The 26,615-nt window shown below is 39.5% G+C and overlaps 1 protein-coding gene across 1 annotated transcript in view; it reads left to right on the forward strand.

Annotated features, from left to right (window-relative positions):
* The window catches only part of ADGRV1 (adhesion G protein-coupled receptor V1), a 291,184-nt gene that overhangs the window by 241,712 nt on the left and 22,857 nt on the right, over positions 1–26,615 (forward strand). Inside the window, exon 89 of the mRNA XM_055791141.1 lies at positions 8,445–8,566. Coding sequence (XP_055647116.1) covers positions 8,445–8,566 — 122 coding nt within the window. The remainder of the gene's footprint in view (positions 1–8,444; positions 8,567–26,615) is intronic.

Below are 26,615 nucleotides of genomic sequence, written 5' to 3' on the forward strand. Positions count from 1 at the left end.
GCTTTCATCTTGAGATGACAAGATGCATCTAGAAATCAAGAGCCAGGTGTTGGCTACCTCTGAACTTATGTACAGTATTCACAGTATTTATCACATTGGATATAATATTTGTCTTCATAGTGCTCCAGGGCCTTTTCTTTTTTGTAATTAAGAGGAAAACAAATCTTTGCCTCCGAGATTTTTACAAATGCAGTTAAGACAAAATGCACAAGCATAATTACAAGCTGAAATAAAGAACAAAGATCTGAATGAGATAATAACTTCAATGCATCATCTGCACTCATGTAATTTAGATTGTTTGCACTGTGTTTCACATGCCCAAATTAGATTTCTTCCTTTAAAGAAATCTTCAGAAGCAAGTAAATTTGCATGAGTTATGCCTGTACAGTTGTGAATTTAGCACTTGTATAATGTTTTGCATAATACTTTAAATAATTTTATTATGTGGAGATAAGTAGCTTGGAATTTTTCTTTCTTTTTTATTTGCTGTTCTTCTGGTATTTACCATGTTCTCTGCATAATGCTAATAACATAAACTATCCTAAGATTCCTGGACTTTCATTTGGTTATGGTTCTATGATTATACCATAAAGTGTCTTACACATGTATGAGAAAGTTTGCAGAAAAATTGAGATTTAGTGGAAACATTAGAGAGGTCAGTCTTCTATGATTTTGTAGCAGTGATGTAGTCTTTATGCTTAGCAGGAGGTGTGCTTCCCTTTTAGGAGGTATTCTTTGACTGCAAAATCTTCCTTGCCACAAGAAGCAGCAGACCAAAAATATATAAATTAATGATAATAATAAAATGAAATAATAAACAGGTTTGCTGCTTCCTATTTCTACAAATAATTGATAAACAGCTTTGTCCAATTGGGTTTCATGGACATGTACCTGCCAGCTTTCTGATCTTCAGTACGAGCTACCATTGAATTCTGCATGTCTTTAACATTCCCAGTCTGGAATCAGAGGTTTTGTCATAAATCACTGATTGCATGTTGGTCATGGTGGTGGTATTTTCTCCTCTAAACCCTATGAGGGAATCTGTTAGCTTCTTTATTTTGGCCATAAAATCCTGTTAGGAAACTCCTTTTCTACAGCAGTTGTCAAAAGCAATTGAAAATGGAGCCGGCAGGATTTGGAATGTGGTTATTCAAGCTTATTTAAAAAAAAAAAAAAAAATTGGTTTTGTGGCATTTTCATAGTTTTGTTGCTAAGTTTAACCCATGACTTCTTAAGCAATATTCTCTAAATGTTTTACTAATTTAGGTCTCCCACAAATCGATGAAATTCTGTTATGCAATACATTCTCCCCAATCATCTAGGAAAAAATGTTTGTAAAGATCTTTCAGATTTTGCAGTAGGTCTTCATGTCTAGCCAAAAACAATTAAAAGCAATTAAAGTTGCATTATCAGTTTAACAACCTAAGGGGAAGACACTTAGTAAATATTTATAGGTAAACTCAGAAGATCATTAAAGCCGTATTATTTAATTGCTTCTTTTATTGACTTTCCTATTTTTAGAAAAAAATTAAACACTTCAGGCAATAGAAAAAGACATAATTTGGGCAAACACAGTGGTGAGAGTACAAATATTTGGCTGTGTTATGAAAGCATAGCGCATTCTTTCTTTCCCATAGTGAAATCATCTACGTGTTTGCTGCAAAGACATACACAGCATTACACTTCAGAGTCTTAATATTATTTAATAATTCCAGTTTTATTGGTTTCTGTTTGATTTAACATTTTTGACTGTTCAGACTCATTGTCCTGGATGATTTTATCGATATCAGGTATGGAAAAAAGCCTTCAGGCAGTCTACCTGGCAATTTTGTGACAAAACCAGACTGAACACATGAAGTTCAGGAGTAGTTCTAACTCTGCAGACAGAAGACACAGGAAATTGGCAATATCAGAATATGAAATTTAATTTCTTTTGAATTACATGTCTGTTCTAATAATAAGATGATGTATTGTCTTCTGAAATATATAATCTCATTCAGACTGAGAAGTTACGCTTTTTGCTGGCTACCACTAGCAAAAACATCATTAAAAACCAGCTGGCTTGACTGAACATGGTATTCCGAAGGGACTAATCCCCGTGTCCTGAAAAAGGGTTCTAGTGTTGGCAATCCATAAAAGCAGTGTGGTGGTGTTCTAATTGATGTCAGTTAAATTTTCCTAGTGGTGATACAGGCTTTCTCCAGGGCGATGAACTGATTGTCGTTTCATAGGGCTTATGAGGCATTTCTGTTTTGATGCCTTTGTTCAAGTAAGTTGTTCGTTCCTTCACGTAGTAAGTTTTCCCTCTGCCCAAGTGCTCACCTGTTGGTTTTCCATGCACCGTGGGCAATCGGTGACTGAAATTTTGCCGGAGGATTTCCATTGCTGCTTGCCTCCATGGTAAATTATTAGGTTGTGGCAGGCACCATCAAGTTATTCTTTCATAGGCGGTGCGTAGGGATAAAAGAGGTTAGCCACGTGGGTGTCCCACCGTTCAGTGAAATTACAGTGACACATGCAAATCCACCTCCATCTCCACTTGTCATGGGGTGAACCTTCAAAGATCTCACAGTGGATCATGGTGGGGAACACTGCAAGTCACCTTGTTGTCTTCTTTTTCTCTTTGCTGCTGCTTCCACTTTTTTCTTCTTCATTCCTCCTCATCCTCCCAGCTTTGGGCTACCAAGAGGCTATATGGCTTTTGGTGCTGTCAGGTGCAGGGGCAGGGGTTGCAGTTGTCTCCTTCCCATGCTTTCCAGAATAGGTGTATCCTGCGTATGAAGGGAGTTAGTGTACAAGATGTCTTTGACACTGGAAAATTATTTCTCCCTTACTCTTTTTTTCTTTCTCTGCAGTGTCTGAACCAGCGCTATTCGCCTGGCAGAATCTATTCCAGGCCCCATCTATGAATAAGTTCTGTGCTGAATGAACCCTACGTTGTAAACTTCAGTGTTTCTCACCATTTTTCCAATCCCTTTGGGCACATAGGTGTGACAACCATTGCAGTTCTCATTTCTGCAGAAGCCGTGCAGAGGCTGACTGGACCACAGTCTGGTGGTGGTGAACCTTTCTGTGGACCTCAGCTGGCTCCTGCAACCTGCTCAGCCTGCGGAAGGTGCAGGTGTAGGCACAGGGGCCTCATCATCAGATTATTTCTGTCCGTAGGTCAGTACGGATGTGTTAGAGCACGGCAGAAGATGCAACTTAGAGTCGTCGTAGTCTTTATTTTCTTTGTGATGTTCATTTCAGAAATATAGAAATGGTGTGGGTTCATTATTTATTTATTTATTTATTGCTAAATTACAGATTTAAAACACTGTAGGTGAAAACGTAGCTGTCTGGGTTTTTTGGTTCCTTCTATTTCATGATCCTGCTCCAGCCGTAAGGAACCAAACAGCAAACACAGAGCTGACAGCTGTTTAAGCTGAGCAATCTGGCATTTTATTACCTGAATCTTACGCTGTTCCTGTGGAGTTTCTTGCCACTGGATACTCTGAATTATCAAAGTTCATCATAACTGGTTCAGCGTGAGTTTGTGAAAGAGAAGTCCCCTGAAGATTGTTAAACAGGAAGAAACTGTCTGGTTCAGCAAGCTCCAAAGTTGTAAATGGCAGAATTGCTGGGAGAAATATCCTATCAGGCCAGCCTTTTTGGCCTTGGTTGGAGGCAAGGCCAGGTAAACTTTTCTTCATACCCAGTACAGCTCCTTTTAGGTTCCCATTGAGGTAACTAAATTTTTCCATCATTTTAGTACTTTTCCTGGTTCATGACTTTTGTATTGTAATCAAAACTTGTCATGAAAATATTGCAGACTGCCTTTCAAATTCTCACCAGCATCATTTTTATGTAAATCCCTGAGAAAACGCTTGTTCTCTAAGGACTCTCCTACTGTAGTAAACCTGCAGTTTTACCACCCATGAGAACTGATTACAACGTACCACAGCCCTCAGAACAGTAAGCATTGTGGAAAAATAAAATTTATAGATAAGTTAATAAGTAAAATAATCTTTTCCCAGCAATGGGGAAGAAGTGAGAAACGGGGTGCATTTAGTTTTTTGGTAAATTGAGTACATGTAATTTCACATAGTCAAATAGCAAGCTGCACTATGGTAAGTTTTCAAACTAAAAAAAATGCTGCATAAGATGCATTTATCTGTATTGAGTTGTCAACTCTACCAATGTTTCTTAAGCTTGTAGTTAATGAAAAGGGGGGGATATTCAAGGAGAGACATGAAGAGTCAGGATGGTGATATATGCATATATACATGCATACATATATATATATATATATTTAATTTTTTTTTTAAGCAGTAGGTGGACAGACTCTTGCTTAAATAAAACCTTTCATAATTCCTAGTACTAAAAAAATGGTGTGGTAATGGTATAAAATAACTGTGAATCAGCATGGTTTGAATATATAATACCCAGCAGAGCTACCTGACAGTGTCTCAGTCACATCATACTGATGCTGAGGTGACTGCTCCATGGCAGTTTTTATCTGCTAAAGTTTACTCAAATAGTCTAAAACCAACTTCTTGTGCTTGGATTTAGAGTAAATGTTGTGTCAGTGAAGGTTCATCTGCCCAGAAATACCCTTTGGGTTTGTTTGGGAGGGGGTTGCTGGTTTTCCTTCCATATGAAGGAAACCACAGGTAACTGGACCATCTGCTGGGGTTCATTTTGAGTGTGTGTATGGGCATCCTTTTCCTTTATGCAGTGCTGTTCCTACAAACTTAAATGAAATTGTTCCTGATTTTCTGATATGTTTGTTCTACTTACTGAGCTTCTGTTTAATCAAAATGCAACAAATTGTATGAACAAAATAGGTGAAGAGAATTCAAACAGCTGACACTTCAAATGCAGGCAGAGTTTCAACTCTATAAACCCTTTATGATACTAATAATGGAGCAATTGTTGCTGATAAAGGTAAAAGCAGAATCATAAATTGTACCAATATTCAGCATGTGGCAAAAAGCAGGCATCTTTAGGCTTTTTCTTCTTACAATGCATATGTAAGTTGACATGTTTGTACAAGTAGCATTTGTTACATAAAGTTTTATCAGAATTACTCAAGATACAATCCAGAGAGTTCTTGTTGGATTCAGTGAGCTTGATCCTGGCTTTACTTGTATTTTTTTTTCCCTTCCCCCATCCCCATCCCCATCCCCCCCCCCCCCCTTTTTTTTCCTCCCCCCCCCCCCCCCCCCCCCCCCTTTTCTGGTGAGGTGGCACGGAATTTATCACATTTTGCCCTCACACACACTTGAAAATAATAGTCAGATCACTGTACATCAAAAGTATATGAGTGAGATACCATATTGCTCCATTTCCTTCAGCTTCAATTAAACAGCTATTTCACTGATCTATGATTTCAACAATCTAGGGGTGCTAGGTTATGATTTGTATCGTGGTGTTTTTCCTTGGGTGAGGTTAATGCACTGAAAGAGAAATCATGGTGCTAACTTCTGGCATGTTCTGCTGCCTGCGGTTTGTCCTCCCACAGTTTGCTTTCTTCTCTCACTTGCCCCCTACCTGAACTGAACTATGCTGCAAAGTAATAAAAAAGCCAAATCATTATTCGAACCTCCCAAGACAATACTCTTTGTTGTTTGCTTTGGTCTATGTACAGCACTTAGAATTGTATACATTAGTGATCATTAGTTCCCAGTCCATTATACCAGTTGAATTTCATAAGCAGCTGGACTTTTTTATATGATTTTGAGAATTAAACAAGAATAGTTGACATTATTTCATTCAGATTTGTGCACAAATAAATTAATGAGTTGCTCTACAGATTAGTACTGAGTTTACCTTTAGAATTACATTTAAAAAAAGCAGCATTTGTTGGTGTGTGATTTCTTATATTTTAGTTTGGTAAATTTTGTTGTTATAGCATCGAAAACTTTGAGGTTGCCAGTTCTTTTCTAGATATATATATTTAATTTTTTTTTTCTGAACATTGTTAAGTACACATCTAATAAGTATTTGGATTCATTAGTGTATGCCATGTAGGATAATGAGAAATACGTAATGCTCTGTTTCTTACTGTACTACCTGCTACTTTAGAGGGCCTGGCATATTTGGTTAATTGTATAAGCATTGTGATGTCGGTCATGTATATTAGTAGCTGTTAAAGGAAAGCTTGTTTTAACATCTGTGGAAGCCACAAGGGATTTTTCCATTTTGCCCAAGGGACTTTGAAATGGGTGCTTTGGGTGCCAGGAGTGCTAGTGACCCTGGAGTGCAGCATGAGAAATATGTTGCATTTCCAGTCTATTCACCTAACTGTAAAATCGAGTTCCTCCCAGACAAATAGCAGAGGTACATAGCCTTAATCTTTGACGCCTGATGCTGTTTTGAAAAATACATGTGTATTATTAATGTTATGTTCTGGATCAGGGGTCCTTGGGAAGTCTTAGACCTTCACTAAATTTGGGCCAGACCACAGCTCTCCATGGAAGAGGTGATTCAGGTGCCTAATGGGCATTGACTGTCATTTGGGACAACCAAGATTATCCAGTCTGGACTCTTCATCAGGAACAGGTCTTCCACAGGACCTCTGTTGTATGTGCTCACCATGTATAGATCCTTTAGATCTCCTTTAGATCTAATGCCATGCCAGGGCACCAGTGCCAAGCCATGCTGCCTCCTCAAGTCCTACCAGATGTCCCTGGCTGCCTGGGGCTCACCGCACTGCATCCTCCCATCCACTGGGAGCAAGCCAGCAGCACTGCCTGCACAGGAATAGCACCCTTTACCCGTGGCCAAGCTGGAGAGGATTTATCTCATGTCCTCAGACATAAGTGGCAGGATGGGAGTACCTTAACGGTAATTAGAGATGAGCTTTCAAATGCCTTTGTGTAGGGGACCTGATTTTTTTTTTTAGTGTTTTGATAGCCTTTGCTATTTTCCAGTAAAAACAGGTAGGTTTCCTGACACCCCACCCTCCCCCACCCCCACCTCAGAAGAAGCAAGACCTTGTTAACTGTTCCAAAGAACTAAGTTTATTTTAATGCTGCATTTTTATTACCTCTAGTCCTAGGTTACCATAGCCCTAGCATAATGTTAATTTCCACGTGTAATGTTATCTTGTTATAATTCACTAAGGAAATACATATCTTTGTTAAAGGTTATGTCACACTACCCAACGGTGGTTGCAGAACAGCCCAGGTTTGCACCCCAGGTTTTACTGAGCTCTGTTAGGCTTTAACAGGGGAAACTTCAGGAGCACAATACCCGCTCACATTGTGCTTCACTTCACGTTGTGCTTCGCTTCACGCCATTCCCTTGTGATAACAATACACACATGCATTTCTGCCAGAGCAATAGTTATAGCCCTGAAGCAACTACTGCCCGCCTCGCTGGGAAGCAGTCTTTAGGCTGTTGCCTACATCCAGAAGGCACTTAGTATTTGTGCAGTATTAAACAAAATGCCTAAAGCGCTCCCAAACTGCTGTTTCTGGAATGATGCCTGTCAGAAGCGCATGCCCGATGTTTGCTGGTGCTGCATGGCTGGTGCAGAGAGCAGCAGTGCCTGGCCCAGCATCTCTGCCCCTGCAGCCTACAGGCCTGGGCAAACATGGACTTTGAAGTCTGCCATGACTACGGTCAACATGGGGAGGGGGTCAGCATGGTATGTCTGGCTGGCGGCCACAGAGCGGGAGTGAGCGAAAGCTAATTAGCTAACTTCTGCTTTCCGTTTAGCAAACTTTGTGCATGCAGACATCTTCCCGCCAGCATTCCTTAAATCTTTTATGCTGTAAATAACAGCAGGGAATATAAAGTGCAGCTGTATGTGTGTGCTTAAGGACAGATTCTGCACGTATTTTTGAAGATGAATAAAGTTAACTGGTGCAAAGCCTGTCTTTGGGGGACTCCTTGACCGAGTGGAGGTCGTCACTTACAACTTTATAGGGTCAGATACCTTCTCATGTTCAGCTTGCAGTGAAAGTAACAACAAATCAGAGAATAAGCGATTATTAAAATTTCTATATAATTCTATAAATTGCCAGAGCTGTGGCAGTTTTTGTATTGGTAATCCTTTTGTTCTTTTCCTTTCCTCTCAAGTCTTGAAAATCCATTTCCTCCCAAAATTTCCAGAGCTTGCCAAGAGCTTTCCCGTGCTTCCCCCAAGGTCAGCACATTTTCTGACTCCATGTGTGCTCTTCCCACGTGTAAAGCACCCATGTCTGCTTTGCTGAGCAGGGCTGTGCCCCCTTGACCCCCCACCTCCCTGTCCCCTGCATGTCCATGCCCTCCTCCTGGTCTCCTGGCCCCAGGGGGGGTCCCCAAAAGCCCTAGGACCAAGAAAAGGTCTGCCTATAGCTGGAGAATGAACTCCAAGGTTGGCCAGAGATGGCAAAACTGGGTCCTGTATCAGTAACGTTTTAAAAGGTGTTTTTCCCAGGGCGCACCATCTGAAATGCTGTGTTTGTGGTTTTCAGAGATCCCCTTGGTCTTGTACCTCTTTGCCCTGATTTCTGTCACCTGGCTGTGGGGAGGACTGCACATGGCTTACCGGCACCTCTGGATGTTAGTCTTCTTCATCATCTTCAACAGCCTACAGGTAAGAGCTGGCGCGTTTTCCTTCGGTCCCCTTGCAGAGCTGGGTGTCACCTCCACCGTGCACACACAGGTTTGGCACTTCGGCTTCACCAGGTGAACGACATCCTGAAACACACCGTGGCACGATGGAGGTGCTAATTATGTATTCTCTTCATTTCTCATAATAACATATAGAATGCATATGAAAGCAAGGGATGCATTGTTTTGAAACAATAGGGGTATAATTGCATAGATTTAATTTCATAGCTGATACACTGGGAAAGAAAATTGCTTGCTTCTGCATGTAATGTGTTACTGAGATAATTGTACCAGTAAAACTGAAATATCTGCAGCCTTTGCAAAAACAGTGAGAATTTCAATTTTCTGTATCTGTTAAACTCTAATAGAAAACCCACCAAGATTTAAAATCATATAACTCTAATACTGATTTTTTTTTCTGTTATGAGAGGTGAGCCTTAAGGCTTAGCTTTTCTCATACAGTGTACGTATTGGCAAAGCAAAGATCTTTTCATTGAAAAAATCAAATATAGACTAGATGTTATCAGTAATAAAAAATGCAAATAGGCCTTTGCAAAATTCTACGCATATAAGTGCTTCCACGGCATTCAGTTCAATTCATTGAACAGCGTTCAATGCCATACTGCACAGTGCAGAATTGTTTACAGAGTAGGAGTTAGTGTGTCATGGATGGGAAAATGCCTCCAATGTCTGAAAACACTAAAGAGGAATTAAAAATAGATATATCCAAATCTACGGCGTGCAAATTCCTCTGCCATTTTTATGACAGAAACGTCTGTGACACCATGTATTATTTTCCTATATTGAAAGTCTTTATACCTCATCAAATAAAAATTGATTAAAAAGGTGTGTTTTCACAAAACAGGTTAATTTTAGATTGGAATTCAAAAGGTGGGAGTTTCCTTAAGCAGCAATCTGGTATTTTCAAAATGTATATTTCAGACGTAAATTATTTTTTTTTAACAGATAGATTTAATACATTGTGATACATTTGACTATTCAGTATATGTTGTCATGTAACTATTCTGTATATATTGGCATATATTGGCTCAGGTTAGTTATGCTGGCTTTTTTTTCTGTGAAGTCAGGTGAATAAATTTGCTCTAGTAATTGTCTACAGCACAGACAAGGCTGCTTTTTTGCAGTGAGGCTGCCAAAGCTCTGCAGGACTGGCAGTTGTACCAAAGCACATTCCCTCCCTTTCCTCCCCTCCTGCAAAATCTCAGAGTATAGCAAAATTCCCATGGGAGTTTTAGCACTACAACTCTAACTACTGCAGCTTTATAGTGAAACTTAATGCAGTGATATTTATATTTATATTTATATTTGTATTTGTATTTTTATTTATTTATATTATTTATATATATATTTATAGCTATATTTATATTTATACTTATAACTATACATGTACATACACAAATTTGTGGTGACATTTGTGTGCGTACATGTAGATATATATATATCTCCTTTCTTACTGTGTCTCTGCAAAGAATTATTACTAGAATCTGATCTAGGTTTGTGCTACATGGATCTATCTCAAATAAAGAAAGATAAAAATGATAATTCATTGTAATTGAGATTTTATGGCAGAGGTAAAACAGTCTCAGAGCACTGTAATATGCATAGATATTTGCTTTAAAATAAAATTACTTTATTGCTAGTGCATATTTAGGGAAAAGAGGTTTGAGTGCTTGGTGAAAATTATAAATGACCAGAATGTTTACCCTTCTGTGTAATCACCAGAAAAGATTTTATATTAGTCTGCTTTATATAACTTGAAATTTCATTTTATTCAAGTAAAGTTCAGAGCCATAGAATTATTGTTATTTTTATTAATGTTGCCAGCTTCAACACACCAATTCATGTAATAGGATCAAGAAGTAAACCAGGATGATGAAAGCCAGTCCTGTAAAATATGAGGCCCACAAGGTCTATGGGCAATTTATTGCACTCGTGGTCCGGTATGATGGCAGGCAATATGGAAAACAGATATACAAGCATGCCTAGAATGATGTTAGGTCATGACTGCTACTAGAGATGCACTGCTGAATGACTCCAAATTTAGGATTTGGTTTAGATCCTGTTAAAAGTAAGATGATACCAGAAATATTTGCTTTTCTCAGTCCATGTGAAAACCATTTTTCAGTTGGTTAAGTTTTTCAGTTGGTTAAGTTTAATGCTCTTCTTGTAGTTTTGTTTCCATTCATGCACTCTAAAATCTTTGAACTTTGGGAAGCAATTTTTTTTTCTTTTATTGGCTATTCTTTGATTGTTGACCGATCTGTTATCAGCATTGGTTGTCCATACAAAAGTTAAATGCCAATAACTTGAGTAGTTAGTACGTAGCTCTTCTGTGCTTCTGCTGGAACGTTTTGGGGAGTGTTATAATTTCAGAGATACATCTGCCATCGTTTCATGCAACTGAAAGAATACATATTTCTGTATATATTGTTTTGGTACTCAAGGACGTGACATAAAGAACTTTCACCATGAAGCTGTATCCTGCAGCAGGTCGTGCACAAAGATCAAATGATCTCTGTTGGCAGGTGCATTTCTAATCTTTCCGAAGCGTCCCCAGTTGCATCTCCACCCTCAATTAGACAGCTGGGAAGTAAATATTCACAAACCTCGTTTGAAACCTTGCAGAGGAGCTAGGAAACAAAAAGTTAAGAAACCAAATACTGTGAGCTTCACCCTCAACCGGCTGGCTTGCCTTGTGCTGTTACCATTGCTGTGCAGTGCCATGCATGGAGCACAGCCTTAATTTCAAACTTATGGTGATGCCAGACTGCTGGCCTTGCCTTTCTGCCCATAATTCTTCCTTTAACTCCCTACGGATGTGAGCAACTGCTTCATCAATAGATACTGTCTCTTTGGTATTGCGATCAATGCAGTTGGCTTCTTCATCTACCAGTAGATAGTAATCTCTGGGGAATAATAGCCGGTGTCTGTGGGCCTGCAGGACATCATGCAGCATCTGTTCAAATTCCATCAATACTGAACTTCCACATTAAAAGAAACAATCTGTCATTTTGTCATTCCCTGCCCTAAAGAAGCCTCAAATATATAATACGTTCCTCTATTGAAAGGAGATGCAAAAATTTCAAACATATAATCTCACTCTGATTAATATTTTAAGTTAAAACCTGCAGGCCTGGAGCTCCAAGTCAAACAGTGGTAAATAAAAACTTTTCCTTGCAGTTATGAGGAGTTCAAGAACTTCACGTTTCATGTTTTGAAAACATTTTTAATCCTTTTCTGGACTTTTCAGACGTAAAATATAATCGGACAGTGTCCGCTACTTTTTATTGCCAGATACTGGAAATTACTTTTTAAAGTACAAAGTTACCAAATATTTAAAAGGAAAAGGTAGCTTGTTAGTGTTGGACACGAACAAGTGAAAGAAATAGAATAGCTCTTTCACAGTAATACCAGTTTTATATTTGTTTATTTGTTTCAGCAGGTAATTGTCTTCAGTGGTTTGTAAATCTCTACAGTAAAACAAGTTTTAAAAGCATTCCTTGGAACACCCCCACATTTTAAATAACTACCCAACGTATATTCTCCTGTTTTAAGGTTTCCATTTATCTAATCAGGAAACAGAAAAATTAACGTGTGATTCAGGTGACCAGACATGCAGCATGAAATGAAAAACAAGGAAGGAGTGAAGAATGTGAAGAGTCTGTAAATTTCCTTAATCTATGTTTTTCATCAAATAATCAGATACGCCAAATTGTCTTATTGAGAGAAAATGTCAGCATGCAAACTTTGTGTAGAAGGAAATTATGTATTACAAATACTGAACACTGAAGAAATGAAGGTGTGCTGTAAGCAAGTATGGCTTTATAAAGCTTCTGCAGACCGCAGGGGGCTGGTGTCAGAGGGCACACGCTTCCCGATGAGAGGCCTCCCAGCCCACAGGCTTTGTAGAACCAAGTTCGTACACCACGTGGAGAGTCATCTCCACTGCCCTTTGGAGCTTCAATCTCAGCCCAGCGCTTTGGGAATGGGAGAGGAGAATGGGACTTGACAGTGTATAGCACATTTTCATGACGGTTTTGAGAGGAGCTAGCTGTCTTTTAGTATGTGCTGTTGGCATCTCACTCCCGCGCGTTATTATGCCTTTATCAGTTCTCAGAATTGATAATGATTGTTAAAATGAGGCCATTTTTCTGCAATAAAAGGCAGTTTTACCATTTAGTGGTGGGCATTTCTGTTACACAACATGCCTTATTTCGGCTGGAAAGCTATTCAGTGTTCATTAAGAGCACTTCCCCAACAGTAAAAGGGACGTGAAATAGTTTATGAGAAACAGGGACCTGCTTCCCTGCTGCTCAGGAGCTGCAGACTGTGTAATGAAGCAGAACATGACCCATTAAAATGTGTTGGATATCCAAATGGATTCAGCTCAGGAGATTGGAAGGGCGCTGCATGTTATCCAATTTAGTTAGCCTTATGACATACATTTCCTAGGAAATGCACTTGATAGCAAAATCGTCTACTAAAGACAAATTGTTTCCTAGCACTTCCTGCAGGAAACGGTTCCCATCAGGGGCAAGTTTATAGTATAAGCTATTCTAGTGCATGGAGGGGAAAGCAACCCTTTCCCTGTAACGTCAGGAATAAACATGCAAAGTGCCATATGGGGGGGGGGGCAATAGCTGATAAACAAAATTAAAAATAAACACAGAAAAGTCTGGGATGTCTGATGTTTTGAGTTCCTTGGCAGTATGCTCCTGATTACCCTACTTGGGCAGCATCTATGTTGCAGAAACAAACTCCATCCTCTCATACGAAAGGTCTCGGCTTCCCATCTTTTCACTTGCAGAACTGAGAGGAGATTTTACCTCTTTCTCTTTACCTATGATTACCCTCGTGGATTTATTCATGAGGTATTTGCAGGGGTCAGAAGTGAAAAAATAAGCTGCTGTCTTATGTGCTTCTCTCTAAGGGTTAGGATTTCACAAGCTGTTTTGCATACGCTATACTCATCTACGGATCGCCGTGTTTTTCATGCAGTCAGGGGGTGTTTCTGGTTTGTAAAGCTAACGTCCGCAGCAGCATATTTGCTGTTCGATGGATCCAAAGTTCAGGGTGGTGGGTGGATCTCTTCCCATTGTTTGCAGAGGGGTTGGGATGAGGCTTCAGACCCGTTCCCAGGATCTTCCCCGCAGCCAACTCTCTTAGTATATTCTTGAGTATCCTTCGGCTGCAATTCCAGCAAACTGTGCTGCACACCCCAACCCTCTGTCCTACAATTCAAGGTGTATCTACACTGCCAGCTGCAAAGTGTGAAGTATGCCACAGCTACCCCTGTTGTGGTTTCCTGTACCTTGTGCTAAGCCCCATCACACCCTAGCCCCAACAATCAATTAATTAAATTTTTTAATACGTAATTTTGAATCAAAACCTTGCTGTTATGACATGCTGAAATGTTATCTGTCAATGGTATCAAAACTCCATTTTTCAGCAGTTTTAAATTGGGAGAAAAGTAAACCAAAACTGGGAGGTATCCAATTATTAACCGCAGTATTAAAAAAGATATTGTATGGCTGTTTTGGCTGATGCAGATGACGGTAAAATGTCTTTGCCTGTTTTGTGTTTGGGCATACCGGGATGTCTCATGCCCACATAATGACCAACAGTGTTACATGTGAGATACAACTTCCCAGGAAACACAGGAGAAATCTGGAAGTAAGTTTTGACTGGTGGTTTTCCAAACTGGGCAAAATGCTTGACTTGCCTAATACAACTATTTTTAATAGTCAACTTATTTGTAGTGGATTACAGTAAGAGAAGATTCAGGAGTTCAGGTGCAAATGTTTGAAAAGCCCATAATACCTTTAACAAGAAATACGGACGTACAGAAAGCAAGTGGGCAGGTGTACGTCCAAACCTGGCATTGGCTGGGGCAGACCTGATTCACCAAACTGAATTAATTAAAATAGCAGAGGCCAAGCAGAATGGGAGGGAGGGCTAGCTCAAGTAGTGAAGGAGATAAAATAGCTAAGAAAACTAGTAGACATAGTGGCAGAAAGCCCCTACCTCATTATAATAAGGAATCCCTTGTTTATGGAACAACAGAAAATAAATGTAGCAAGAGAAATCCATATGCCACAGTTTTGGAAGGGGAAAAAAAAGAAGTTTTACAGCATATTAGGAAAGCAAGAAGAGAACAAAGATACACAGTTTTGAAAGTGCACTGTGTTAGTACAGTAAAGAAAATAAACAAAAGTATATGGTTTATAAAGCTCGTGCCAGCACCAGTTGCAAATGAAAGATGTGTTTTTTCCTAGAACATGCTGTCTGACTCTGGGACGTAGTCAGGGGGCACTGAGAAGGCCACTGCTATAAATAGGTTCATCCAGGGACACTGAGAAAGCCACTGCTATAAATGGGTTCACTTCCTGTTTCTTACGGCATCTTCCTAAGTTGACTCCTCCTGGTGAGTCAGAGATGGACTAGCAGATCCTGTACAGCACTCCTGACGATCAAAGCCACACAAACCCAAACGAAATCAAGTACTATACTGGCATGAGCTGTGTGTAAACGTGGTGGGCTGCAAAAGGCTGCCTGAAGATTTTGCAAGAAGTAGTTCCACACTGCAGGCAAACCCAACAAAAGTCAATGAAGTCACCACAGTATTGCCAGGATATGGTGAAATACAAGCAGAGTATCAAGAAAAGCACATAAGCTTGTTCAAGTAAACATAGCACAAGCAATACCAAACCCATCTCTGCCAGCAGAGTTCAGAAACCAAACACAATTAAACACAGATAACACTACCCCAGAAACAAAATAAAATACACATCCAAAGCAGGTATTGCATTTTGACATCTGTGCAATAGAGTAGATGCTTATGCTATTTCTGGGGTCTTTGATTCTTTTCCAGACCTGCTATACCTGGAAGGAAAGAAAACAGTATACTTAGTAGGTTCACTTGTTTAACAAGCAAACAACAAAGGAGCAAAAAAAGAAGTTATTTCTGTTAAAGTAAAAAGCGCTGGAAGTTTGTTCAGTATGTGCTGTTCAAAAAAAAAAAAAAAAGAACTAATATAAAGCAAATAAAGAAAGCTTGTCACTTTTTGAGACTTCAGATTTTTTTGATATCATCAGATAAACTTCTGGATGTACTCCTGATTGGACAATAGGTTTGGTATGGATTATACCAGCTGTGCAAACTTACGAAACCATCCAAGTGACTTGATTATTTAGTGAACCAAGACAATGCAATATTCCATTTGGTATCCCTTTTTCTATGTGTATTGCTTCCTCCTTAAGAAAGAATTCTCTGTGCTCCTAGTTACCACCCTAAACATACTCTAATGCATGATTACTGTAATGACCTATGAAATTATGGTAAAATATTCACTTTATGTATTCAGGTGTTTACATAATGAACCTTAAATTAGTCTATAGCTGAAGACATAACAAAACAAAAAGAGTGCAGTATCAGGAAAACAAAGGAAGCATTGTTAGATTGGAGCTAAATAGCTCCTAAATATATGGCAGAAATTGATGTCAGAAGAGAATGGCTTGTGGCTAGAGCTGTATTTATGGTGGTTAAAGTATACAGAATAATGCATAATAAAATTGAGAAAATATAAAGTGAAAGAATGTGCTGAAGTGGGTTTTGATTTACTGGATTTTCAGTCAACTGTCAATCAAAAACATTTAGACAGTATTTCAATCGGTTACCCACTTAAAATAGAAAACCATTATTATAGAGTATTTTTTAAAAATAAATATATATTAATGTAATTAATATAAAGAAACACACACACACACACACATATATATATAATGTCATTATTATAAGAAGAAAGACAGTAATTTTAGTCTTCCAGCATCTATGATGCTCCTTCAGCTCTTCTGGAAGAACTTTAACATTAAAAATATATTTCGGGAAAAATCTTTAAACACTCTAATAATTTTATGAGGTAAAAGACAGTGCAGTGGTTTTAACCATTGCCCTCAGCATTAGTGATAACAAGAATTATGCAGTACACAACAGCAAGTAAGAAGTATAACTGTAACACGTACCGGTGGGACCAGTGGAAGTGTATCCACTGGAAAGGCCTTGGGATCAGGTGTGTTCTTCCATCTCTGCTGGTAAAAGTCAACTTTCCTTACTGTGGAGAATAAAATAGCAACCAAATTGATTTGGTATCCTTAACATATCAGCCGCCTTTTCATTTTACATTGCTGCCAATCTCCTTGTGTCACCATAAATAGCATTTTTTTTTCAATAACTCTGCTAGATGTATCTCAGTGTAATCGTAATGTAGAATCAATCTGTATTTTACCTTTAAATCCAGACTTCTAAATTCTAGACTATTGTTTTAAGGCCATTAACTGATGGACATAGAATTCAGAAGTTGAAAGTGTGGCTTTTAGGTCTTGACAATAGTATTTCTTTATAACTGGCTGAAGTACTTGATGCTTTTTTTTGGATCCCCTACTGTTGTCACAGGCAAAGCCTGCTGCGTGCGCTGGAGGGGTTTGACAGAGGCAGCAAGCAGCAGGGGAATAACAGGCTGAGGACCACTTGGAGAAGCTATGATGCCCAGCTCCATGGGGCTGAAAGGGATTCCTCCAAAAGTGCTGAAAGACCTGGCCATGTAGTTGGGAGCACGTTTTTGAAAAATCATGGTGATGGAGGGTAAACCAGGAATTGCTTAATTCTGTCAGTGATGGCAAGCAAAAAGATAATTTACTCTCAGATTTTAGGAAGACAGAGTATAACTTCAGAAATTTGTGGCTGACAGTAACGAGGGCAAGTGGAACTCCTCTTAGAAATTTGACAAAGTACATGCCAGGGTGCATCCGGACAGGAGGAACTTGGCCAACGGGCTGAGTTGTCATGACTGTCTACTCAGAGCCAGTGAAGCCACACTTCGAATACTCCATCCAGTTTTGGAGTCTCCAGTTCACGAGGTGTGTGGAGAAACTGGTGAGTGTCCAAGGGAGAGCTACCATAGTGGTGGGAAGCCTGGAATATATGTCCTGTGAAGAGTGGCTGAAGGAGCTGGGTTTATGTAGTCAGGTGGGGAGGACACCAATGGAAAACGTAATAGCAGCATGCAAATATTTGAAAGGTAGTTAAAAAGATGATGATGATGATGATGATGATGATGATGATGATGATGATGTCATTCTTTTCCCCTCTAGTCTCTTGATAGTACCAAGAAATAATGACAAGACCACATGGCCACAAAACTGTAGCATGGGAGGGTCAGTTTGGACATTAGGAAAAATAATTCACTAGGAGGAAGTATGGAACTGGAACTGCTGCTCAGAGAGTTTTGGGATCTCCACTGTTGTAGAGTTTAAGTTCAGCTAGGGAAAGCCGTGCTGACCTGATCCATGGACTGCCCTCCGAGTGGACTGAAGGACCTTCAGAGGTCACATCCAGCCAGTTTTCCTGTGTTTCTGTGATTTAACATGTGGGAAGCTCTATTCTCAACCCATTAATTGTGATAGATAAACAACATCAGCCACGTGGTACTGAGGTCATGAGATTTTAGGAAAGCATCAAATAATACAGAGCTAATGATAAAATCCAAAGACCTGGAAATTACATAGACAGGAAATTTTAGGTAAAATATTATCCATCTTTAGGAGTGACTTTGGAGCAGTGTATTCAGTTTATCATGTTTCAGCACTAAGGCGTGGTCTCTACGCATACATATGTTCATGCTGAACATCAGTGTGTTATGAAGGCTGATCTCAATATTGCATGTGAAGTTTTAATAGTCTCTAGGAAAGGAACTGTTCCCTTTCCCTCCACCCACACATTTCCTGCACAAGAAACCTCTATATTGTACAAGCCTGATGCTTCACCAGTGTAAGAAGGATGTTTTCTCCTTTTCTTCGTAATAAATACAAGTAAGACCTTGTTTGGGGGCTTCTAAAACTTGTGTTTACAAAAAAAACCAAACCCAAACAAACCAACCACATTCTCTTATTTTATGTACTGCTTCAGTGACCTCCAAGCAACTACTGCAGGAAAAGTGAATGGCATTACTGCTTTTATCTCTCATACTTTCATTATTACTCAACATATTCATGATGTGCAATTTTAGCAGAAACCACAATGAGCTAAGATTTCATTCTGAAGTAACACTGAAATAACAGGATTTCAGTGAAGAGTGACTTCATTAACTTTTTTCTGGAGTACTTACATGCCCAACCTAAGTCCCTTTTTGTTTCTGTTTTGTCTTATCCTTGACATATAATGCATTTTTTAGAGACTTCAGTCCTTTTTCAGAGTTGTCTCTAACTTAGAGCAACTTTTTGGGTTTCAACACCTTGGTTCTGCTCAGGAGGTAAGGCGGTGTGAGGGCATGAAGAAGGTATTGAACTTCACTTTTAAAGTTAAATTCACTTTGGCTGCATCGCCTGGTACTGTGCTGTACCAGCTGTGATTGTGTGGGCAAACAGTTAAACACCCAACTTGCTCAGAAACAAAGTGTGGCTGGGATCTCATACCACTGAATTCTTTGAGATTTTTAGTGTTTCCTTCTATTAACAAAAGGACTGTGAATTTAAAGAGCATGCGGACTGTACTGTTGTGAATTTATTCCAAAGTTGGTTGCTTTGAAAATGTTCAAGTGTAATGTTGCCAACGATTTCATTTCATACTGAATTTTTGTGATGGACATTTTTGTCCAAAGGGGAACATGTCAACAGTTAAAGATGAGATCTGAATATAACCACTGTCACGGTCCACTCAGTGGACTCGTGATGGTTTGTTTACTATGATCTCAAAGCTCAAAAATCAAGGTGACCACGCCAAGGGGTTATGCTTTAATCAAACAGCACAATTTTATTGTTTGCCCATAAAGCGGCATGCGATAGGTAGAAAGACAGAAAGTGAAGGAAAAAAAAAAATGAAAAAGAAAAGGAAAGAGGATTATAGCTACCACCACGGGTCCAAGGCGTCCCTATGGTCCAAGGTCCAGGCAGCATCCTGCCTGTCCTTCCAATTGTCATGATCCTTGATGGGGGAGATCTCCTGAAATTCAGTTACTAAAGAGTCCTCTTTTATGCTGAGCAATACACGTTGCTCCTTCTCTGGCCCATGGATTGTTGTCAGTCTCTGTCTTCTCGAGCAAGGTTATTATGCATGTTCTGGTTCGTTGTTACGACAAGAGCTGTTATGCGACCTTATGGTAGTTGTTCCTTCCAGCACAAGGTATCAGGGAGCAGCATAGTACTCCTCATATCATGCAGTTGTCCTTCAGGGTCACTGGGTCTTCGTGTCCGTGAGGACCATATTCCATCTCCAGGTCTCTGTTAGCAATGTTGAGACAATATCATTCTCTTTAGACCGACTCTTACAACCACTTAGTAGCGGCTCTCTCAGGAAGCTTTCTAATGCATGTAAGGACTGCAAATCATTTTTGTCTGGAAAGAGTTGATCAACTGTGAAGCTAGAGCTAACCACAGCTGGATGAAAATTGCTAAATTATGTTTTCTTTATTTTGAGCAAAATGTCAAGTGTTGCTTTTTTGCCTTTGCCTTGACAAAGGTCAATTGGATTAAAAAAAGCACAAAGTCAACTCATACTCTCAGCTGATTATTTATTTAATCTTCAGATGTGTTGCTTTGCTGTTGCAACAGAGTCATGAAAAGTTTTAGTGACAAAGATAAATTAGGTCCTCAAGGGCAGAAGCGGGAACCACACATATTTTTGCTTCGTTCTTTGTATGTCTTCTTAAAGGAGGGTTGGTAAAAGACTGAGTTTTGAGAGGGATATCGTCTCATTTTCTTTGTGTGTGTGTGAGTAAAACACATGATCTGCTGGGGACTTCCTAATGCTGTTACTGTGCTTCAAAAAATGTCTAACAGGGAAGCAGGCTGAAAATTATAACACGTATACTAAAATGTGCTCAGGTACCCAGCAGAGGATTTTGAAAGTTCAGTATTTCTTATGCCCCAGCTCCCACTAGGATTAATGTTTTGAGTTCCAGGAAAAAGAAAATTGGTGTTTTAATGGGCAGAGTGATTCCTTTCCAAGTGAAGCCAGCAGCTCTTGCGGGACCTTTTTCTCATTCCTGACTTCTGAAAGATGGCAGGAAAACAGCGATTCCCACCATGCAGGCTGCTGCTTTCCTGCAAAGCTTTGTCATTTTCACACTAGCTTTTGTGTAACCACCTATTATTAGCTGAATAGGCCAACCTCTGTGGCAGAAATACTTCATAAAAGGAATATGTGCTTTATACATGTCTATTTTCAATTCCGTTGTTTCATTTTCACCAGTGAATGAAAAAGGGTTACTCACACTTCCCACCTTTAGGCACCTAAATCAGTACGCTGGTTTCCAAAGGATTTTTATGTGGTCAGTAAAGAGACAAATGTGATTCCGGAGGATGCTTCACCAGATGTGTGTGAAATTCCTGCTTTCTCATTGCTTTCACTTAGTATAACATTTCAGTATTTAGGCCCTTTATACTGTAATGTTTTATCAAATAGAAATGTCTTTGTGTCCTAAAAAAACCCAACAAAAACCAACACCTAAAAAAGTGAAAATAATGAGTAGTCATCACAGGAACTGGTTACTTTCAGGTTGCCCTTTAACGATAAAGAGTGCTTTATCCTTTCCCTATTGCAGTATTTTTTTGCTGGTGAACGCTAAAGTCTTGAGAAATAAGCTCAGGTTAGGAGCACCTGCTTTAGCTGGGGACCTCTATACTTGCTTCTCAGTAAATGCTAATGGCTAGCAATTATTTAGACTAAGAAACTGTGATTATGTATTAACTGTAGTGCTCTGGGGTTCATGAATGGGCCAGACTTCCATTGTGTTGAATACTACACAGAGAACAAAAAGATGTCCTGTGCCCTAACGTGCCTGTAAACTCTGATGTGACACAAGAAATGGACAGGCAGGACACACGGGACAAGCAGGCAATTAGACAATAGGCCAGCATGGCAGGCAGGCAACAACCTTTTGTAGCCAGACGTAAGAGGAGGTCATCAAGATGGTGAGCAGGTTGGCTGCTTAACTACTTGTCCATAAAAAATTGTAACTGGCACTGCACTGTGTGGTTCAGAGTGCTGCACAGTGGGGGGACAAGGGACAATGGGAATAAGTTGAAATAAACCTCAAGTACGCTACGTATCTTTGAGCTGAGTCAGGGAGGAATAAAGACTTGTTTCTGTGCTCAAAACCATACCACAGACTGTTGCTGTGGAGCATTTTGCAGCAAGCAGTGAAGCTTCTCCCCTTCTTCCCATGGCAGGAGCACAGTCCCGTCCTTGGAACTTGACTGAGATTCAGGCGCAAAGACAACCCTGTCCTTATACGCCTGCTTCATTGCCTCCTTCTGCATAGGCTTTAAAAAAAATGAAATGTCCAGACACCACATACACTGAAAACAGGAAGTCCACTAGCACCCATTCCAACATTTCTTTGCCTATCTCAGAACCTTTTTTCATCATTCCCTAAGAAATAAATACTCTCAGGAGACACATGATTTGTATCCATAGTTACACAGGGGCTTTGCTCTGCAAATACGTACAGTGTGGATGTCCTTCATATAGGCTACAGCAATATAGGATGTAGTGAAGCCATGGAGTTGTGATGACATTCTTGGGCCACTTCAATTTTGTATCAAAAAATGGTGTAGAAATAGTCTATAAAGTAATTTATTCAAGGTCTAGCTATGTGTGCTGAATTTTGCCTGAAGTTATTATCCAAGTCCCTTGAAAAACAATATAACTGGCCTACTTTCCTTTAGGGCACATGAATAACAACTAAGCAAGTATCTTTACGATAGCCCTTATTAAATTCTAGAAGTATTTAAAGTAACAAAAATGTTGATAGCTTTGCCTCTCAGAAAATTCATTTGTAAAAAAATGCAGATCTAACCTGATAAATTTGGACAAAATTACAGAAATCTGAAAATACAGAAAATAACAAACTTGAGAAATGCAGTATTTTCACTATGTATATATTACTAATGTAATATAAATTTTAACTTCATATATTGTAAAGAAATTTCAAAGCACGCACAGATGGTCATTTTCTGCTTCTGAAAATTATCACAGTAAGACACCTTCATAAGATATATAAAAAAATGGGAATAAATTATTTTTTTAATTACTATCTTTTTTTGCTAGTTCACTTGGCCTGTAAATAGTTAACGTCTGCTCCGTAGCAGCATGAATTACCAGCCTGTCAATCTTCAGAGCACCTTTCTGAGATGGATATTATCATCTCTGTTTTATAGGTGGCTGGAGTAAAAGCCATGGGAAGATAAATGACTTGTGTAGGGCCAGCATACTTGCTAATATAGGAAGCAAATTTAATGGCTTCTACATTTCAGGTTTTTCTTAGTTTATTAAACCACATGACTAGCAATTCCTTAGTCAGTGTTGCCGCAAGTACTTTATTTTTCAAACGGATTGTATTTTCTAAATGGCGGCCAAATTTAGTGCTACTAGTTTATTAAATCCTTGTAACAGTGGAGAGTAGAAGGAGCTGTGGGATGGATGATTTTCAGTATAATCTAAATAAAGACCATCCTTTTCCTGGAAACTTCTCTTTTTGGATCACTTCAGGTTGACACCCTCCTTTCCACTGGCAAAGAGCACAAACTGTTTAGTCACTTCGCTAACATGGCTTGGCTTAGTTTGTAAAAATGATTTGTAATAGATAAAATGCCAAGCACGGACTGGAAGAAAATAATGCGGTACTTAACACTAAGTGACATTAGACTTCCCTGGAAATTTCTCCTTGCACAGTACCAATACAAACAATGCAAACATAAAAAAATCCCAGGATCATAGTTACAGCTTTCTGTCAAGAATGTGATTCCTGTGCGTGGCTGGTATAGATCGAGCCATCTAGTGCATTAAAAGATTATTTTTATTAGCTTTGTTTACATAAAACCTAAAGTTGTACTGTATACTGCAGCTTTTGAAAAAAGTGTTTAAGTAGGCGTTAAATGGAACAGTCATTTTTTTTTAGCAAAAAAGGAATCAGTCAACGTGTCAATACTCAAAGAATTTGTGTAGAGGATGGAAAATTCTTGCAGTTTGGGGATTAGATGTGTTTTCTAGGATACTTCATCCTGTCCCACTGGGTAGCCTCGTTGCTTGCAGTGTTGAGGCTGAGGATCAGAAGTTAATGTAACAGGCCTATACCTTTACTGCTGCCTTCCTTGCTGTCCCTTTGCTGACCCTGGGAAGCCAATGGGGCAAAAATAATCCCAGAACGAAACAGTGTGTAAGGTTGCTGTATCCTCTTCTACTAAATAGTGAAATTAAACTCATGTCATGTCCTATGGGATCCTTTCATCTGCAAACTGGATAAAAATCTCAATTTCAGTGCCCTAATAAGAATGCAAAACCCCAGTCTTTACACTGGACGTGAAACCTTCCTTTTAGCACATTCCACAAATACTGAAAAAGGTGTAAGGATATCAACTTTCTTTAACAAAAAAGAAATATCAGTGTATCCTTCAAGTGCGAGTCTGGGATTTTTGGGTTGCCATTTGAAATGCATCTGATGTATGACATAGATAATCCTAAATGGACGTAAAGCTCATCTGCTTTGGGGCCAAGAGTAACATAACAGTGTCAACAGAGATGCAGAGCCAGGAAGCACAGGGCTGAGGGGGAAAGCTCCCAATCCTGGGCTCAGCGCTGCTCACCCTGCTAACGTGGCTGCTGGCCCAGCTCCTCCATCCACACGTTGGATGATGGCTCTGGGTAACCTCTTTCTTCCTTACAGGCCCTTGGACTGGCCATTTGGCTGGGTCACGTTTTATATTGAACTTTGTTTTGTATTAAAACTTCACTTTCCTACGTATGATTAACTAAAATAGCAGGCGCTTTGGTAAGTGCTTTGTTGCACAGAGGCTGTTAATGTCCAACAGGATGGACTATAATTATCACATCAGCCATGCCACAAATAATGGACTTACTACGATCTGCAAACTGCAATAATCATGTCTGTACCATATATTAATGTTTTATCGACCCTTTAGAAACTACACATAAACAGAATCTTGGGACAGATTCTGCCAATTATCTTAGAATTAATAGTAATTAATTATTATACCTGCTAAAAGTCCATTTGCCAAGCATAAAAATGCCTTGCTTGGATGACACTGTATATGTCATGTCACGTATATGTCATATGTATACGACTTCTTGCATAGCCCAGTGTATTACTGACCATTTTATGTTTATTTGACTGGCAACTTGTCTTCCTTTTATGCTTGTACTTGTTTTCATTGTAGCATTTTCTTTGCGTACTGAAGTTGAAGTGGTGTATGTGTGATGCCCCTATGTGAGATCAAATCATAATCTCCAGCTCATTTTCTGCCACTTTCAGCAAAGTTTGGAAAGGTTGCTACTGCTGCTATTTATTTTTTTTTTTCATTTTCCTGCTAGATTCCTTTCAAATTAAGAAATTCCATTTAGTCTCCATGCATTCCATTTCTGCAGTAAAGGCAACATATAACTAAAGTATGACACAAAATAAATGTACTGTGTTGCCTTAATTCATATTGGTACGTATGATCTTTATTGTGTGTTTATATTTTTTAATGGAGGGGGAACCCCCCCCGTATTATCATCTTTGCCACAAATTTTACATCAGGTAATGTAATTTTACATCTAATTTTACATCCAGTAATTCATTACACATGAAGCTTAACCTAAGTCTCTGAGCACAATTACAGGTAACTGAACGCATATGCTTTAAGGAGCTCTGTTTCTGAACTCAGGAGGTAGGTCGATGTGGAGCAGAGTTATCTAACACCTGAGCTGGAAGTTCATCTGTATCTTAAAACTTAAAAAGTAAAGGTTACTTGCTGACTGAGTTCAGAGAACAATTGTGCCTGTGCCTAGTTTATCTATATTAAATTACATTTATAGTTATATAACTATACAGTTATAGCTAGCTATGGGTAAACACAAGTTAATATGTATTTCTGTTGCTCAGAAAATACTTGTCTTATCTCAGACAATGCAGAAACTTCTTTGACAAAACCCTCACAGGCTGTTTGTATCTTTGAAAGACTCCTAAGGAACAGCATGGAGTGACAGTGAGGCAGAAGATAGGTCTGTGGAGATGAGCAGCAGGGTTTTCCACTGAGAGCACTTGGAGAAACTGAACTGGCCTGGCCAGTTTTAGGAGTGTCCTTGTATTACATTAAATTGAAATTTTCCAAGTGAACCTGTAGCAAGAACCACTGTCCTGGTGGTGGTAGCGGTAATGGTGGCGGTGGTGGTGGCGATAGTGGTGATGGTGGTGGTGGGGGTGGAGTCACCATGCCTGACGTAGGAGCAAAGAAAGAAGCACTCTCAGGTTGTTGCCATTTCCACTGTCCTTGCTGGAATGGGATGGTGAACATCACCCTGTGGACTTCTATATTCATTAAATTATATGAATTTTTATAATTATTAATTATGTGAAACAGCACTGCCATACCAGGCTATGAGACTTCCAGTACTTGCCTATATAGCTGGGGTTTACAGGCTTTGTGTTTGACCTGGTTAATGTAAAATTGCTTCAAAATCCACCTGCCTGGGAAAGTTTCCCTGTCTCACTTCAGAATTTCCTACTAGTTCCCTCAGGAGGTTGCATTTACCTCTTGTCAGGCTTTTCATTACCCTCTTATTAGCCCATCTCTTCTGCTAACTTCTGCAAAGAGCCAAAATGCCATTACAAGCACACGAACATGCACTGTCTGGAGGTGGAAGCCTGGTTAGGTCTGTGTTCGTGACCTGCTCTGATCTGTCAGTACCTCCAGGTTGGTGGAGCCACCCTCCACGTACTGGCCTTGTGCAGGCAGGGAGGAACAGGGCTAGTGGTCTGCTCCCAGCACTAAGCAGAGGAGGGGTAATGGCAGAACTGGTGCTCTGCTGCAACGGGGCATGGGAAAGTGCAAAGGAAGAAAAGTCAAAATGCACTAGAATAAAATAAAATTAAGAAGACAGATAGCAAAGGGCTTCTTCCCGTCATGTACTTTCTTCTTGACCTACCATGCAGTTCTGGAGCTGGCAGCTCTCTGTG

The sequence above is a fragment of the Falco peregrinus genome, chromosome Z, assembly GCF_023634155.1.
Source record: "Falco peregrinus isolate bFalPer1 chromosome Z, bFalPer1.pri, whole genome shotgun sequence".
Classification (NCBI taxonomy): Eukaryota; Metazoa; Chordata; class Aves; order Falconiformes; family Falconidae; genus Falco; species Falco peregrinus.